Source organism: Corvus cornix, chromosome 1 (genome assembly GCF_000738735.6).
Source record: "Corvus cornix cornix isolate S_Up_H32 chromosome 1, ASM73873v5, whole genome shotgun sequence".
In the NCBI taxonomy this organism is placed as follows: domain Eukaryota; kingdom Metazoa; phylum Chordata; class Aves; order Passeriformes; family Corvidae; genus Corvus; species Corvus cornix.
This window is the reverse complement of record NC_046332.1, coordinates 109837407-109856541: the sequence shown is the minus strand read 5'-3', so window position 1 is coordinate 109856541 and position 19135 is coordinate 109837407. Positions and strand designations below refer to the sequence as shown.

Genomic DNA, 19135 nt, shown 5'->3' with positions numbered 1-19135 from the left:
TACTTGTTTCCAAGTCATCACTTTCAAATTACCAAAAAAGTTCCCTGTTTAATAAAAAATACTAGGAGGCAGTCAAAACAGGAAAAAATTTTCATTTGTTTTATTATAGCCCACAATCTTGACAATCCACTGCAAAGAATACACATCATGCAAGAAGAATACAAGTATCAGAGGAGTGAAAACTGAGAGTTACAGCTTTGGATGCCTGTTCACAGGGTTTGATGCATAATTTGACATGTCTGAAAAGCTGCACTCCAGCATCTGTGCTGCCCCTCAAGAGCACAGTCTTTTTTCAGCCAAATGCTTGTTTGACCATAAGGTAAGAGTTTTAAATTTTACACTGCTGTCAGCAGAACAGTTTTACCAGCATCTTTAAAGTAATCCTTACCAGAATTTGGTCTCTCACATCTTCTGAAATTACAAAAAAAAGAAAACAAAAAAGTAAAAAAAAAAAAATTCTTTTAATAAGATTGGTCCTGCAAGTGAGTCAATGAGGGAGTGGATGTGAAGAGAGGTGTGTCAGCCTTGACACCAGCTAACAAAAGCTAATTTGTGGCCTGAAGTGTGACAGCACCAAGGAGGAGGTGTATGGGGGTGAGCCATTTCTTCTGAACAGGATGATCTGCTTCCCAGTGTTAGGAGAGTGTTGCTGAACACCCAAGAGCAGCTATGGCTTGGCCCTCCAGTGCTGATGCCAAAGGTCAAGATCAGGATACACCCTGAGCTCTGCAGGTGGTGGTGCCAACTTTGCCAGATGGGCAACTGAGGGGCAAAGAAGCCTTGAGCCATTCCAAGTGTTGCTCTTAGGACAGGATTGGTAACAAAAATCACAGAAATACCATTTCTCTTCCAGACCTGACCAAACCAAAGATAAAGTCAGTCTGCAGCCCACTGTAAAGGAGCAAGGAGGGTAAGAGCCCGTGGGGTGGTGGACGCAGCTGTACCCCAAGCTGCCTTCCCTCTGCTGCCTAAGAGAGTCAGTGGTTTAGGAAATCAGGGCTGGGCACACCAAGGACATGGACCTCTGGGAGGAGCCCAGAGAAGAGCCACTAAGGTGGTCCAGGGGCTGGAGCACCTCTCCTACCAAGACAGGCTGAGGGCATCAGGGCTGTTCAGCCTGGAGAAGAGAAGGCTCTGGGGATGCCTTAGAGCAGCCTAAAGAGGGCTACAAGAGAGCTGGAAAGGGACTTTCAGAAAGACATGAAGTGATAGAAAAAGCCTTAAGCTGAAGGAGGACAGGTTTAGATTAGATGTTAGTAAGAAATTCTTCACTGTGAGGGTGGTGAGGCACTGGAATCTGAAGGTGTTCAGGGCCAGGTGGGGTGGGGCTCTCAGCAGCATGCCTAGTGGAAGATCCCCTGCCCACAGCAGGCAGGTTGAAACGAGATGATCTTTAAGGTCCCTTCCAAGCCAAACCATTCTGGGATTCTGTGATTGAGCCCAAGGACACATCCATACACAGACTGCTGCTGCCCCAGTTCTCTGGCTCAGGTTCTTCAGCATGCACATGCTTATAGCATGAATCACAGGTGGACAGGTTTAGTGGTTTTTTTCTCCTCACTTTCCTCACTGAAAAAGCAGAGCAACTGATTTCCAGTGATTTAAAACCTATTAAAAAAAAGCTTCAAATGGGTCTGATTTTTCTCCTGTATTGCTGCAATTCCAGTCTGCTGCTGTTCCATTTTGATTTAGGTACAGAGTCAGTGCATCCAGTCATCTTTCACGACTGGGTGAACAGGAGCAGGGCTTTACAATTGCTACAATCAGTAAAGTGATTGCAATCACTAGGCTGTTACAGGAAATTGAATTAAGTGGAGGAGAGTGCATGAGTGATTGGATTACTAGGTATATTCTGCACAGAACATCTATTAAAATCCTGTGATTAAGAAAAGCTGTTCTTGATTAGTAATACAAGGTTTCTGGCATTTTCTGTTGTACATTTTTGTGGGGAACAGTGAAAAATACCATGTGCAGTCTCTTTTGGAGTTAAATCAGCCTGCATGTATGGTATGCAGGGATTTGGTAGAATGGCCTTTTGGGAAAGGAGTGTTTGAACAAGGGATTTAGTATTTCTGGCTTTAGCCCAACATTTATATATGCAAATATATTCCAGTAATTCATCCTGTACACTTTTGATTCCAGAAAAATAACGTGGCATAAGCAAGGTTCAGTATCTACACCAGAGCACTTTTTTTACTGAAGGTTTAGCAGAAAATTCCCCTCCCTCAAAGTTACACTGGCTGGAGTCTCTCTAGTGCTACCAACACAGCTCTTCGTGCCATAGCTCTAATCCTACCACTGCAGTCAAAATGCAAATCTGATTTAGAACACGAATATTAGACCTGCCATAAGTCTTGTCCTTTCCATCCCACCTCCAGGCTGTTCATTGCAGGAGATGTGACACATCACAGTGTGGATACAGTCAAGGGCTGGAGGTTCCTACTTCAGTCTGGAGTTCTGAGTAAGAACCAGAAGACTTCAGTTGTTTCAGATGAGAAAAGAATTACTGTTCCTGACATCCAGTATCTTTTACAAACAAAACTATTGCGATAAATTGTGGGAGGCAGCAATTTCTCAGCAAAAAACAATTTTGTAAATGGCCTGATTTTCCCCAGATTCTACCCAGTAATCTACCTAATTAGATGAGAACAACCCCTGCTGTCACATACCTCCTCTACAGCTGCAGAGGAGAGGCAGAATTTGAAGTTTCACATCCCTGTTCTTGAAGTTCAAAGCCCTCTGGGACAGCAAGTGTTGCATTTTAATGAAAACACCAATGATCCTTTACATTTCTGCACTAAACAACCACAACATGGGGCTTCATTACAGCTCAGTGCTTACATAAGAGCATGAGTCAGACTGCATCACATAATTAATGAAAATGCAGAGGCTAAAGAGTAACCTGGAGTATATTTAAATCCTCTTACGATCACAACCCACTTTTTAAATTGTGGTGGGGGAATAATAGAGCTCAGGCTGTGCAATCTCAGTGCTTGATCGCTTCCAGCCACTCACCAGTCTCTGCTCTGGCTGTACATCCACAGAGAGGGAAAAGGGAGTGAGTGCTCCACACCATCAGGAGGTGGCCCAGCTCCTCTTGGCCATGTGCGGCTGCCCATTTCTCTCTCCCCATTTGTGTCTGGAAGAGATTTTTATGGCAGCTTGCTGAAGGGAAAAGTGGGAAACCATCTGCAGATGCTGGAAGGCAGAGAGTAGCAGCAAGGCTGCCTGGGCTACAGGAGCCAGTGAGGACATGGGCAGCTGAGGAGAGCTCATGCATGTTTTCTCTGGCCACTTTCAAGCAGTGATCCAGCTGCTTCATGCTCTGTGAAACACAGAGGAAACAAATGGGAATGCCAGTGTCCATGCAGAATGTGCTGGTGTCTTATCTAGTGAGCAGCATAATCTCCCACTGCCACCCACGCAGCCAGAAAGTACCAAGACCTGAATTTCAGTGATTAGGATGGCCCATAATTCCAATTTACAAGGAGAATTTGTCATCTATCACCTCCAAGAGAAGGGGAGGAGGGACTGCAGTTCAGTTGTGTAGGAGTGACAGAGGGGGTCAGAGGGTCTTCCAGACCCCAAAGCAAGTCCTTAAGTACAGTCTTGAGCAAAGGTACAAAGGGCAGAGAAATGGCAGGAAGGCTCTTCCCTACCTGCAGCTGCTTCCAGTTTTTGGGTGTCTGACCTGCCCATAAAGGCCAGAACCAGCACAGGGACGAGCTAGACAAGGGTGGTGTGAGGGCAAAAGAGCCTGTGCCCAAACCACACCAAGAGACCCCTGAGCCATGCTGAGGTGATCTCCCCGTAACGTGGGCACCAGAACTGAGCCAGACTTTGGAACTGCTCCAAAGTGAGCAGAGGCAGCACAAGCCCAGACCAGGAGCAGGGTTTGCCTCCTTTCTCACTGGGGAAGCCACAGCAAGACACAAAAGCCCAGGGAACTAGAGAACCACAAGGTGCAAGAGGGCCCTCAGCTCTGAGGTAAGTTGAAATGAACATGACTGTGCTGAAAGTGTAAATTGAGGGGTCGAATGCTTGTTTTTTCTTATAATAATTATAAAAAAGAAATCAGAACTAGCAATTACAGAAAAGATGCATTTTGAACATACCTGGATTTTCAGGTAGGCAGGACCTTGAACTAGGGAAGAAGCAGGAGATTCAGGGATGGAGAGAAGGTCCTGGTGAACAGGCAGAGTTAAAGCACGTGTAAAATAATTTTGTAGCAAGAAGGAAGAGAACAGTGCACTTCCCTATTTCTTAGAATATATAAAAAAAATCAGATCTAATGCTTCTGAAACAAAAAATAGCTGAATTTCTATACTTTTAAGTGCTTTTAAGACCAAAAAAACCCAAGCACCATCAATGGAGTCCCACCTCTGAAGACATGGTAGGCCTCTTGCATTAGTCATCATTTCAATGAGATAATACAGGATGTTCCCAGGAGAAATAGTTTGCTGTAATTCATTTTAGGAGAGACAAAGACACAGCAACATTTCAGTATTTTAATTTAAAAGACATAACAGAAATCTTGACAACAGCTGAAAACAGCCACCTTTGTCCACAAAACAATGTACAATGCACAGTACAAAAATGTTCTCAGCAGAAAACTTTGCTTTGTCTTAATTTGGGCAGAACTTAACATACTGCAATGCCATTTACTGCTACTACCATTCATGTCCAGAAGAATAATTAAACACATTGCTAGCAACAGATTTTAAGCAGAACAAAGGCAGCACGAGGGATATGTGACATTCTCTAATTGCTGCAGCAAATGACTATGCTTGGCTTTAGGCAAACCTCAACAATTAGAACTATCCTTGGGAATCTACACAGAGCTGTCAGGAGCAGTAGCACACAGCCATATACATGTTATTGCCACAAAGTAGAACTGTTGAAATAAATAATCTAAAGAGAAAACCTAAAAAAACCACCTAAAAAGCAAGCTGAGATTCAGTTTCCAGTGTCAATATACACAGTATAAGTAACACTGTATTATTATCACTTATTAAACAGCATTTGCAAACATGAAATCACTGGGTAGGAAGTTCATGGGCACAGTGGTAAGGTTCTGCTAGCGTGCTTCTCAGCATCTCCTCCTGAGCTATGGTAAAGGCCATCACTGCAAATAGATGTCTGCATCCTGTTCTGGAATTCACCACCATTTCTCTAGGGTTCTCAGGTGTTAACATTTCTGGGGGTAAAAAATAAATTTAAAAAACCCATATTTTTTAAATTACTTTTAAAAAATAGTTTATAAAGTGCATGGGCCAGGTCTCAGGAGATGCTGATTTCTGTCATGGTGGCAAAGTGCTGAAAATCAATACTGTGTGTTAGCAAAGGAAAATTCCAGTCTTAACCTCATAGAGAAGAAAATAAGTGGGGCTCTCCCTTCACTTCTGCATGCTGCTGCCTCCCAGACACTGGGGATCAGTGTCCAGGGAGAACCTTGTGGTCAGGGCTGCTGAACTGAAGGGAGGGATGAAGGAAGAGACCCTTGCAAAGACTCAGGTACAACTCTTATTACCTTGTGTGAGCCCACAAACCAGACAGCTGTGCAAATAGGACTCTCATCTCTTCTCCAGAGGTGTAAGAGATCTAAGCAGCCTTTTTCTTCATTGATGCTACAGAGCAAACTGCAAACTTTACATTCCTGAAGCTGGGAAATGAGCAGACCCACCAAGAAGTCAAAATTACGCCAGACTAAATGCAACCCTCCCGTTCCTTCTCCTTATCAATTAGGACCAGTGGATGCTCAAAGGCTGCTCTGTTGTTATAGCTGAGTTGATATTTTGCAGAATACAACTTAGAATAATTGCATTTAGCAGGGCTTAACCAGTCAGGAAAAGAAAAATCAAAGATTAATGTATAAAAATGCTTCATTCATGCTACCTCAGCATAATCTGTATTAGAAGAGGAACAGAAGGAAAAGCTTCCAGTCTAATGCACAATGATCAAAACATGCTTGCCATCCCAATGCTTTCTCTCCTAAACCATTCCAGCTGGGAAAGAAAGATGAAAAAATGTGGCTTCTTAAAGGCATCCAAGGAGGGCAGTGGCACTTGGATTAGCACAGGAAGATGGCAACATCATCCCTCAATCTTTGCAGCTTTCCTCTCATCTCATTTGTGTAATGTGGTGGAGGTAGAGGAGATGGGGAGGACATTTCAAACCTGTTTTATCCTGCTTTAGGTTTCTCAACATGCAAGCAGGTTTGGAAGCCTAAAGTCCCCATATAGCTGGTAGAGAAAACCACCAGAGTGCAGGGCTGGGTACCAAAGTCTGTTGGCAGGGCTTGGAAAGCCCATGGCATCAGCTCTTTTTGATAGATACTGGCACTGTCTATTGGTGTATTTACTGGCCCCACTTGACTTTTTACAGCAAAAGTTGTACTTTTATTCTTCTTTAATGGGTCAAACCCTCAAAATTTAATCACAAACCTTGCTAGAAAAATATGTATCAGTGTAAAATGTGGTTTGTAACACATTTTCCAAACCCACCATAGAGCTGATTTCTTCTCCACTGATGCAGCTTTAGTTGTTCAGGTCTGTGTAGAAAACAACTTCAGAAACGTCAGCTCTACTGTATTTATCTACTCAGGGCAGGAGTTTATGAATCAGTGTTAAAATTGTGGCTATTTCCTCCTAAAAATTAACTTTGAATAAACCATTAATGCACCTTCAATACCATAAACACACATAGAAAAGGAAGGCTTTGGTCTAATTCCTGGCTTTCTGTCTTTCTGTTCAGCCTGGTAACACACAGCACGTGATGACGCACAATTATGGGCAATTAATTCAAATATCTGGGAAACAAGAAATCAAATCTGCAGTTAATCATCTTGTGCTTTTTCCAAACCATAAACCATCTTTACAGAAGAAGAGAACAAAGAGGTGAGAGACATAATTAAATGTGACATTTCCCGTAAGTCAGATGATTCCTACAAATGAGCTGGTAACATCAGAGAACAGCAAAACTTTCCAAGTTGCTCCAGTGTTTATCTGATGCTCGTCATCTCCGCGAGGCTCTGGTGGGTGTGACACCTTTTATGTTGACAGCCTGCTGCAGCACTGTCCCTGCTAAGGCAGGAGGTAATTTCACTGTTCTACTCCAAAGCCCATCAATGGCAAACACCACCACCTTGGCCAGAATTACTTCCAGGTGAAACTGTTCCCTCCACATGCTGAACTTCAGCCTGTTCACAGCCCAGCCTGTAATTTCAGGTGTGGGCTCAGAACAACATTTTGACCCTTTGCAAGGAAAGGCAGAGCTTAAAGCCCGTGTATGTGCTGGGTGGCACTTCCCAGATGAGACCATTCATCACAAACTCTGCCTTAAGACCAAAATGGGCAGAAGTTGAAGCAGTAAAATACAAACTTTTTTTGTTTCAAAGGAAAACATGATTTAGCTGAAATGCTAATGCTTAGAAGGTTAGGAAGTGCCATTCAAAAATCAGGCAAACACTTGTGCTCCATGCAAAAATAAATTCGACTTAACATCATTTTAAGTTTTTCAGTTTGGCAAATGAAAAGATGCCCATTCTAAGGTCCAACTGGGAGGAGGTTTTGTGTTATTATTTTTGGCATTTTCACCATCAAAATGAATCAAAGCAAACCATTCAACAGCACAATGTTCCTCTAAAACTCCAGCTGGAATTTTACCTCGAAGAACCATTTTCTTTAGATTCAACAGCTTTAGCTGTTTGAAACAACTTCTAGCAAAAGCAAAAATCAAGTTCGTGCCTACATGTCAATGTAATATCATTATTCCCAAAATAAATTCAGGTTTGTAGTACGAACAACCAAGACAATTCAAAGCAGTTCTGTTAAAGAGAGAGGTAGTTTAGGTGTCAAAAGTTAGGTTTAGTTTCACTTTGGAAGATAGTGATAAAAAATAATCTAATACTTAAAGACAGACTATTGTGATAAGAACAAGGTCATAAAATGTTACATGCTTGATATTTGTGCTCTAATTTATCAGCTCACAGCATCTGCAGCACAGAATTGTAGAACGACAGAATCATTTAGGTTGCAAAAATTAAAAGTCAGCTAAAACCAAACTAGACTTCCCTCACTGCCCAATTTGAGCTGAACTTCAGAATAAAATGAAGAAAAGATGAAGAAGGAAAATGAAATCAGTTTTCTTGAGTAACCACTGACTTTCAGTTCCCAATGTGAGAGTCTGTAGGAGAATTTTCATTTTCAAAGATGACTCGCTAATTCCTGAAAATGGTGAGTCTCCAACTGGGCAAGAAGTACCTCCAGTGACTTTTGAAAGTCATATCAGAACTTTGAAATAACTTATGCATAATGAAACAAATAATTTTATTAAAACTGCTATTTTTAACACAAATAAATACTTTTTTATCCAATAATATTAGGATTTTAGAAGACTGATTGTAAACTTCTCTGCAGTTTCCAGCCACTCCAACAAAAACCAGCATAAAATACCTTAAAAGGAAAATAATTTACATCTTAAAGTTTTGAATTCAGCTCTAAATACATGTACTTAATTGTACAGTAGGACAGCTACTGATATCAAAATCTCCAGCTGTAGTTGCTTAGCTATGTTCATATTCTGTTGTTCAATCTAGATTTCTTGCAATAAACTTTGGGGGCAAAAAAACATGAAGGAGTGGCTATAGATTAATTTACCAGTGCAAATAGAAAGTTGTGTTCTAATTGTGGAAAATTCAGAAGAAATGTTGTTCACTCCGTTTCCTGATCTTCCTTTGTCTTATACCTTGAGGAATCACAAAATTACTGTCGAACAATTGTCATGGTTAATAAGATTAATGATTGACTTGGCCAAGACCCATTCATCGTTAAATCTACTGGGGGATGTTTAGGAGAATGAAAGTCCTACTCGGGTTATAATTAATGTGCATGGGCCTGAATGGGTCCCCAGCCCACTGAGAGAACATTTTACAGTTATGCAAATCATTTTGGCACATGCTGTAATCTCATTCTGTTCTACACAATCTGTTGAATCAAGTCTTAGCTAACTCTGTCCAAGCCTGGTGTGTGTCTCATCTCAGCAACACATCAGATGGGGACTGGCATGTGGACATATTCCCTCTGTTCAATGACGTCAGAAGGTCTCGGCTAGAGCTGTCAACTGAATCCAAACCACAGTAGCATCACGTAGTTCTGGACACTGTTTGAGGATTTGTTATGATTTATTTTCATAAGAGGCTTTTTGATTTCACTGAACCAAGTATTGGCCCTCCTTCACTGGGGTTTTGGTCCCAAGCCTGTCGTGCTGCACCACTGCACAGGCCAACAAGCAAACATGATAAAGAAACACTGTTTGTTATCCTTCAGAACATTATGGCTTCTTGACTACAAACACCAAAGCACAGACTCGCTCTGAATCTGCTTGTACTGTGCCACTGCTGCCTTCTAGGCCATCTCTGAGCCAGAAGGAGATTCATAAATGTGGCATTACTCACTAAATGACCAGCAAGAGAATTTGCTCACTCTGAGCAGCCCTCAGACCAAGTGTTCATCAGCTGCACACCAGCTGCCAGAAGGGACAGAGGGAGCCAGTCTGATCTCTGTACAAGGTCCAGTTCTCACTGGCTTCAGAAGAAACAATTCACACAAGAAGCTTGGGTAAAAAACATGTACATGAAAGTGCAGAATGCATTAAAATCTCACTCACAGCCTTAATATCCAAGGCAAAGAGTACAACCCTTCTCACATTCGAATGGGCAAAGTGACACGAGCCTGGACACCACTGAAGCCAGGATTCCTTGTGGCACCCCCCAGCAGTTCAAGTCTTTCAGAGTCTGCGTTTCCTCATGCTGGATCTCAGCATTAACACCCCTTCCACTGCAGCTCCCGGACTGTCAATCATCTTCTGCCAGAGGTGCTGCTCTTCCCCTTGAGAGTCCATCCAGTCAACCTCCTTGCCATTGCTTACACCTGACAATTGTAAAAACATGAGGCATTTTGCCATTTTAGGAAGCAGTTGGGTAACATCGCTGCTCGTTTACTACAACAGTGTACAAGAGAAATGACAAGCACTTTACACTTCACCTGTACAGGGAGTTACACTGAAAACAGGCAGCTCCTGGAGAGCACCAGTTTGTCATTGAACTCCTTCAGGTGCGTGGGCAGAGGCTCATAAACCTCCACACGTTGCACCACAAGCAACTTCTTCCCAACACAGAAGGAATGGATTCACACCTCTTCCAGGTGACACCATCATCAGCAGAAAGGCTGCTGCTGGACAGAAGTAGTTGACTCCTTCTCACTGGGATGCTAAGGAATACTTCCCAAGGTATTCAGAGTTGTTTTAGACCATGCAGAAGTATAGATGGGCACAAAGTTTTTGTGTCTCACTCAGTGGAGGAAAGAACTAAATCATCTACAGATTATGTACATGTTGCCTTTTCTCCATTTTCAAATTCCACAGCTTCCCATACATTTTCAAAACACTCAGTAACACTTCTGTCCTTCATACACATGAATCACGTGGGTAAAGAAAGAGGAGAGCAGAATAAGAAAAGCAACGTGAGTCAGATGGGATCTTACCATTTCCAGTGCTCAAACGGACACCTCCCAGGAAAATATTACTGGAAAGAGACTCCTTGTCCCACACAGTCAGTTCCAGGCAGACATTCTGTATGTCCCTTGAATTCAAGCCACTGAAAGCAAAGGTGTGATTCCACTGGGGGTTCACACTCTTTTTCACTATGGGAGTTTTGTGTTTTGTAGCTTTGCTGTCATCTGGGAGCAGGTATCTGGGAGAGAAAGAAAAGGAAAATGAATATGGAAATGGTTTGTCACATAACAGTCACAATAAATGACAATTATGTAGGGACTCAAATGGGATCAGGACCCCATCTCCCCACTGGTATGAAGTTAAGCATGTGCCTGAATTGCTTATTTTGCATTTGTGCTCCATTTGTTCTCATTGCTACAGTGTCAGTTACCACAAACAGAAACTGGAATTAGGTCTCCTTGCCCCAAGCCTCAACCACAAACTTCTTGTTTCAGTGAGGCTAAATATAGACAGAGTCATAAAAACTTTAGCTAGAAGGGGCCTCTCTGGAGTCATCTTGTCCAGTGTCCATCTCAAACCACAAGAAGAGATCATCCAGAAAAAAATGAAAATTACTTTTTCTACTTGAAATGTATGAGCTGAGTGATAGTTTTAAGCACAACAGAAGATCAAGATAAATTCTAAGCTCCACCAGGGAATTAAAGACAGGATGTTTCCTGTTGTCCCCATTTAGTAACAACATTCAAGCCATTACTATGAACTCAAAGATATCTAGAAATCAGCAAGCCTGAAAACTAGCATTGAGAGCAAAAACTGGGAAAGAAAAATGTTGTAATAATGTATCTATTACTTCCTAAATGTAACATTTATAATGCATAACCTACATTTATGAGAAATCCATTATACTGAGATATGCAGGATTATTTTCATTTTTTTCGAACACAAGCATTCTGTGTAATTTGGATTTTGAATGTCCAACATAAAACACTGCCTATCTACTAAAAACATGCATATATTGTCATACTATGTAAATTTTTTGTGTACCCACGTGCTTATAGATATGTTACACAAATCTTAAATTAGATCCAGTGCAGTCATTAAAAAGGGGGAGAAAAAACCCCCACAAACCCTTTCACAAAAGTATCAGATGTGCCTCCTGATTTCACTGCTGTTAAATTCTTTGCTTCTTTGATGAGGACTTCTAATATGCCTCCAGATGGCAGATGAGAATCTCCTTTTTTTCCTTTTTTGAAGCCTCTCTTTCCTAAGCATAGAACAAAGTTGCAAAATTACAATCAGAAATTATATATACACTGTAAGACTGATTTGAAAATGTAAATTGTCTTGGCTAGATTTTTAAAAGTAATATATTGCAATGGGACTAAAGCATTCCTCATTAAGGCAGGGGCAGAAAAGTCACTCCATATTTGATAAAGAACTTGACCAAGGACTAACTAGCTTGTCCTTGAAGGACACAACAACATGCCCTATCTGAAGTCCTGTTCCATTGTAAGTATTTGTGGACTGCTGTGCTGAACACAAAAAATTGCCTGCCCAGTAAATCCTGCCCTCTTTTCAGAGTCCACTTCCAGTGCTGATGTTAAGGCAGCCCTGGGCCACAAAGGAAGCTATAAAACCTCTGTCCCAAAGCTTAAAGTCCAGAAATAAGCCAACTGTATCCTGTGTGTGGGATGCACTGCTCCCCAGAGACCATGGCAGAGGGCATGGTGCTTCCTGACATGCTGCTGCATTCAAACAGCAGCACAAGGACATGGGCACTTGCTGCTGCAGGTTCTAAGGAGCTTTTATCAGCAGAGATTGTGCAGACTGATTCAGGCTGAAAACATCCGGGAAAGAAAATCAGGAGTGATGTTAAAATGTACTAATTTTAAAAAATGCAGACAGCGTATCTGGACTGAGCTGATAACAATTAGCTTTTAAGAGAACAAACCTTTAGAGAACGGTACTGCTAGCAGGGGGAATATCATCTGTCATAAAAAAAAAGAAAGGAAAAGAAAGAAATCTAATCTACCAAATGCAAATGCTAACAAGCAATACTGTCACTAAGATGGTGATATATGTGTGTCTGGTATAGCCATGTGCACTCAGGTGCTACCCAGTGATTGCTCTCACTTCAAAGGATTGCTGTTCCTCATGCTACTACAATGCAAAGAGATAGTAACTCTTTTCCCTTGTTCATTGCTGATGAAAATCATGGCTCACCCTAAAGAACTCAAATAAGCTTTTACAGGACTAAACTGCAGCAGTAATACACTAAGACTGAGCAGAGGAAAAGGAGTGTGAAAAAAAGGGTGAAAATGAGGAGGCAGCTTAAGGCAAATTAAGCATGAAGAACTAAGTGAAGTCTATTACTTGATCAGCTAAACACTGTATCTAACTAGCCGAACAAAGAACTCTCAGCCTACAATGCGGACAGTTTTTTTCTCTGTGGCTGCCCTTGATCATGTTACCTAATGTCTGGATTTTTTTTTTAAATTAAGTCAGAGTCATGCATCAACCATTGACTGCATATTCCTCTTCCTTTCTCTCTCCTTAAGTTCAGTGTAAGAGAAAAGGATGGAGCAAAAGAAACATACACATGGTTCAGAATTTTCACAGATAAACACAACTGTGGAAGCCAGGTTGGATAAGGCCTTGAGCAACTTGGTCTACTGGGAGGTGTCCTTGCCCATGGCAGGGGGCTTGGGACTAGATGGTCTTTCAGGTCCATTCCAACCCCTTAACATTCTGTGATTCTATGAACGAGCATATTTAAGTGTGATTTCAATCTTCACCCTAAGTGAGGATTTTTAATACATCATCATCACATGATTTTTTAAATCATCATCATTAATGTTTGTTTTACCTTGAAACTGCCCCAGAGGAAGCATTAGGTTTCTGTCTGGGGGAATATAACGTAAAACCACTGTCAGTTCTCCTTTGTATTGAAGCCCAAAATCTGTCACAACCTCCACCTGAGGAGAAAACAAACAAACAAACAAAACAGAAATCCAGTCAAGGTTAATCATTCACATTCTCTTTTTGATTTTAATTCTGTTGAAATATATCAGTACATCAATAAGTGTTTTAAACACTTAAACACATCAAGATTCACCAGCTCACTTTCAGATAATTAGACATTCCAAATTGGAGGCAATCACATTTTAGAAAACTTTCTGAGCTAGGGAATGCAAGCTCTCAGAAAAATAAACCCAAGTGGAATTAAACTGTTCAGTGAACACACAGAGGAGAGAGTTATCTAGCATGAGTCAGTGAAGCAAATCAACAACAAAAAAACCCTTCCAACTTATTTCTGAGCATATAAACTGTAACTGATTTAAGCTGATAGCCCTTATTTAAATTCAGTCAGGATTTAAAATGTAATTATTTTCTTGTATTTTAGAGGAGTCACTCCTGAGTCACTCTTTGCATAGATGTGTGGGGAATGAAGGTGAAGGAGATCAGAGTGCAGCTTTGAAACAGAAAAACTTCTTAAAAACTGTTATTCCCAGTGTCCTTTTCCACACAGCTACTATTTCTGCATTTCTACATATTTTTTTATAAATGTTTGACTCTTACCCAGAAGAATGCAATCGGTGCTCTTCAGACCATCTTGTTAAAATAATATTAGGCCTTCACTGGCAGGGTGCTGAACTTCCATTCACATTGCAAGAAATTGGAAACTTAAGTTTTAAAAACGTTGGATGTAACACAGAGAGATCTAACTTCACTGATGGAGGTGGCACTACTCAGATGCTCAGCAACCTGGTCCAGTGAAAGGTGTCCCTGCCCATGGAACTTGATGATTTTTGAAGTCCCTTCCAACCCAAACCATTCTGTGGTTCTGTGATATGATTTCTGTACATGCTTCAGTGCTTAGATTTTGGTACAAATGAACAAATCTTCCTGATCTCTTTGGAGGGACAAAGGACATGGATAAAGGGAGAGGATCCTCCAGCACAGCAAGACACACACCGAGGCACCACATAAGCCTTTGAAGAACTGTTTGTAGATGAAGATCTGACCTGTGAATGTATTTCTCTGATATGCATTCAGCTTGTTTCCTGACACCCCACAAAGGTCAAAATTCTATTACCAAGAGAAAACAAGCAAAAAAACCCCCACCAGAAATCCATAAGGTGTATGCAGAGAGTCAGCATTGCCTTCACCTCACCGACTCCAGGCTGAGGCACTGACCATTCACTGGGGCTAAGTCTGCACCCAAGGATGGCACAGAGAACAAAGCAATTTTAGTGATAGCAACACGGCCCCTTTGTGACTTTGAAGCATTTTTACAGCAACACAGGCACTGCTGTGCTGACTGAGGAAAACAGTCCTGTCTCACACCAGTGTCCAGTGCCAGCTGCTACAACAAAGGACTAAAGAAAACCGGTAGTAAACGGCTGTGGAATCATTTGCACATCTACATTTTGCCAGTCAGGCAGCTCATTGTGGTCTAAACTAAGCAAGTTTAGGATCAAGTTTCCCATAAAGGCATCAAAAGTTATTTTTTATTTAGTTCTACTAGTGGATAAGCAATGGTGTAAAGTTCTAATGTCAGAAAAGATTTGTCAGCCTCTCCCCCAAACCCACATGTAACATGACTCTATACTCTGTCCCCTCTTCAGCCACAGAACTATTTTCTCTACTTTTTCTGACTTAGCCACACTCCTGTTGAAAACAGATCTCTCAATGCTCATAGAAAAAACACGTCTTTGAGTCTCCAATCTTTTCACTAAAGCAGCTAAATGATTCATGATAAAACAAACCAACCACTGTAATGAAACCCAGAAAATGTTTGATTGCCATTCCTCCATTCCTGTCTCTATCAGGCAGTCCACATAGGAAAATAGCATGTATTTTTGTGTGGGTATTAACCAGTGAGGTTTTTTTGTTAATTGAAACAACAATAATTGATTTTTTCTTCAATATTATCCTTGCTGATCAAAAACCTTAGCAGTGTTTTAAGTTTAGAAACATTCTTTGTAACAATTTAGGAGGCAGACAAGACCAATTCTGTGCTTGCTTTCTTTGACATAAAAGAAGTAATTTAAAAATCCTTTTAATGGGTTTGGAAATAATCAGATAACACCTTCCAGCTGGACTGACTGAAGTGCTTAGTGCCTCATTACTTATTTTCCTGAGCAGAAGAGCTTCATGAGTTTTTTGGTTATTTTCCCGTTAGGATTAAAAGAAATTACCTATGAATTAATTACACAGCAATCAGATCCATCTCCCACCTGTTAGAAAGGCAAAAATCAAACACACTCTCCTGAAACCCCAAATATAATACAATTTCCTTAAATGTAATGAACATAGAAAAACCAAGTCATCTAGTTAATCTTGACAGTGTTTGCTGCACACCTCATATTTTCTTGCAACTAGAAAAATACACTTTCTTAAATGGCAGTCTAAACCCCTGGAATTCCTGGGGATTATGGCTGCTGCGGGAGCAAACAAGGCAGAAACCTTTAATCCTCTAGTTTACAACAGCTCTTTGAATCTCTTCCAAAAATAAACACCTTTGCCAAAGCAGGGGTGCCCTGGGCACAGAAGTCACCCTATCCTTCACTAGATACAGGGCACACCCTGTACAGACCAATTTCACAGACCAATTAATTTGCTGTTTTAGAAGCCCTATCTTGTGCCTTTCTAGTTAAGGTGAATGAGAGATTAAGAAGTCACTTTGTCACGTCTGAAAGGTGTAAACCACTTTGAACTGAAAAAAAAAAAAAGCTGGTTTCTTTAATAACCTGTTAAGGATTGGGTAGGCGGAATGGTAGGAAAGTTCTTTGATTTATGTGCTATTTAAAAGAATTAATGTATATTTACTAGGTAATTTTTCTATTGGAGTTTATTACGGGATGAACTTATGGTTTATTTAAAAACATTTTTTTTGCTACTGTTTTTAAGTACCCAATCACATGTGAAATTTTCATGAAGAATTCAAAACCAGTAAGCTTTTACTGAATTAAGAACAAGTAAATATTATTTTTTATTGTCATATTAGACACTTATAAAGTCCTGCTTTATAAATAAGTTCCAAAGGAAAAAAATAACTAAGTCTTGCTAAATTTGCTTGACAGCCCTTTCAGCAGTCCTGGAAACCCTTACCTTGGGCTGGAGCACAAACCACTGATCGCCCTGATTTTCAAAGTTCCAGGAATCAAATGGAATTTCCACTTCCCCAAGGAAGCTGTTGCGTCCAAACCTGTCATAGTGCCAGACAGAAAGCTGAAGGGTCCTGGTTTCCAGCTGTGAGTGACTGATGACATACTACCAACAGAAAGGGAGAAAAAGAAACTCTCAGAATAAGCAGAAATAATATTTTCCACTGAGCCTTTTACAGCTCTAGCTCAGTTTCACCAAGCCCGCAGCAGCTAACAAATGAAGCATGAAAGAGAGATTTGTTTTCCTTGCAAAAAAGATTGATCTAGCCAGAAAGCTCATAATTTTAATGTGAAATCTTCCTGTGCTGTATGCATCCAGTGATAATTTATGTTATTACCAGTATTGTGGCTTTTTTTTGGTATTATTTACTGGGTATTTTTGGCTATAAAGTAAATGATGATGCTTAAAAATATGATTCTGTTAATTCCCTACAAGTTTATGTAAAAGAAGCAGATCAACATCTAGGTTGATGAAAAGAAGAATCCCACTGATTCTTTCATCCCTAAAGGAAGTCTGCTGAACACTGCTTTCCAGAAAGCATCTTCTCATTTCCAATGTTGTCTTTGTAGCCTGCGAAAATTTGTTCTTTAAACACGTACAACAGCATTTGTAAGGCATGCACTGAGTGAATCAGAAACCATTGTTGGGTTTGAAAGCTATTGAAAAACTCATCTACAGCTATTAATGTATCAAAGCTATTAAAAAAACTAGCATTGTAGTCTAGCAAATACACATAAAATTATAAACATCTGGAATTCCGGCTCTGCACACTCTACATTTAGCAAAAAGCCCATTATTTCCCTGACATTCACCCTTCTAGTGGTAGCTGAAGAGACCCAGATGTCTTATTTTTGCATCAGGAACAATATCTGTACATGGACAAATACTCTCCAAAAGCTGAAACAGTCAAGTCAGTTTGCTAATTATGTACAGATATATCTATAATGCTTAATCCTAGATGCCAACTGCTCCACTGTGAGAAACCTCATATTCTGCGACAATGGGGTAAAAGTCAAAGAGGAAAGATAAAAGACAGATTTAATTAGATTTAATTATTTTTCTTTTTAAAGAGGGTTTTCAGTTGTGGTGAACAACTCTTCCTTACCTACCCACATTTCAAGTAAGCCCCTTTTGTTACAATTTGTGGTTTTGAGAAACTTCTAGGTCCTATCCTCACCCAGTAAACATGTTTAGTCCTATTTTACTTGATAAATAAAGTCTAACACCTTATTTTTTTCCAGTTCCAGGAAAGACTTAATTTTACTCTATACCATTTAAAAATGAGGCTATAAAAAGACTCTCCCTTGGCAAGCAGTCTGGCCAGACTGAGTGTGTGTGCCTGCAAAATGGTTTTGTAGCCAGGCTAAGCCAAATGCACTGGCCGGGGAACATCTATTTGCCTCCATTATAGGAAACTTACTCAAAACCTAACTGAAATTTTAAAAAAAATCCAACCAAACAAAAAAATCAGGATTAACTAGAGAGTTTCTGGCCTCTTGGCAGCCTGCTGGATAACTGCCTTCAATTGGTAGGAAAGGGAATCACCAGGAGCCTTGAGGTCAAGATGCCAGAGAGGCCATGAAGGGGCAGCAACTCCACCATTCCCACCTGCACCACAGAGTCAGGGAAGTGAATAAGCAGCTTGTGAGGAGCTCAGAAGAGTTCAGTCTCTCTACTGGGGATGGGTAAAGGGCAAGGGGGTGGATAAAGGGCACTGTGTCCTCAAGTGCATCAAGTCCATTGCAACAGAAAATGAAATTAACCACAGCTTTTCAAGGAGACAAATACAGAAGCAGTTGTTGGCATTTTCTTATCAAAGTTATTTCTGCTTTAGAAATAAGTTAAACCTTCCAGAAGAATTCAGATCTTACTGCAAAATATTACTTTCTCCTCAAAATTAGTTTGACGGGAGGTTTTAATCTAGCTTTACTTCAGCATCAGGCATATAAAATCTTTAAGGTGCTTTTAACAACTCTAAGCTCAGGCTAGATGGGAACATCAACAGTTTTAAAAGAGCTCTATGGCAACTAATAGAATTTTTAACTGTAAAGGGCAGAACCAAATAAAACCACTTCCTTAATGCTGAAAGCCAGAAATTGCAACTCATAGGTTTACTAGATGCTTTTGCTTAAACACCTTCCCTTTTGAGGCATCTCTTCCAAGTTCTACTCCCTGTATTGGAACACACATAGAAAATACCTGTGAGCACAAGTGAAACATTCATCACAGCTTGAGAGAGAGACTGTTCTCACCTTCAGTGTCTCATTAAATTCCGGGTTGGTGCTGTTACTTTTAATTTTGGTCTTGCGCTTACTTTGGCGGGACTTATCAGGCAGAAGGTAGGCCTTGACATATCTGCAGGGCAAAGAGAAAATTATTAGCAAGGAATAGACAATGACCAATTTGAGCAAAGACCTGACATTGCTGCATCAGCAACACATACAAGGAAATT

General features: G+C 40.6%; 1 protein-coding gene across 6 annotated transcripts in view; it reads right to left on the bottom strand.

The window, feature by feature from the left end:
• Positions 1 to 84: 84 nt before the first annotated feature.
• SYTL5 (synaptotagmin like 5) overlaps positions 85 to 19135 on the bottom strand; it is an 83964-nt gene continuing 64913 nt past the window's right edge. For all 6 annotated transcript variants that reach the window (XM_039552124.1, XM_010394545.4, XM_010394547.4 and 3 more), the window contains 6 exons: positions 18936 to 19038; positions 16627 to 16788; positions 13379 to 13487; positions 11641 to 11776; positions 10542 to 10750; positions 85 to 9929 (listed from right to left, as the gene is read on the bottom strand). In XM_039552124.1, coding sequence (XP_039408058.1) covers positions 9787 to 9929; positions 10542 to 10750; positions 11641 to 11776; positions 13379 to 13487; positions 16627 to 16788; positions 18936 to 19038 — 862 coding nt within the window. In that variant the 3' untranslated portion in view covers positions 85 to 9786. The remainder of the gene's footprint in view (positions 9930 to 10541; positions 10751 to 11640; positions 11777 to 13378; positions 13488 to 16626; positions 16789 to 18935; positions 19039 to 19135) is intronic.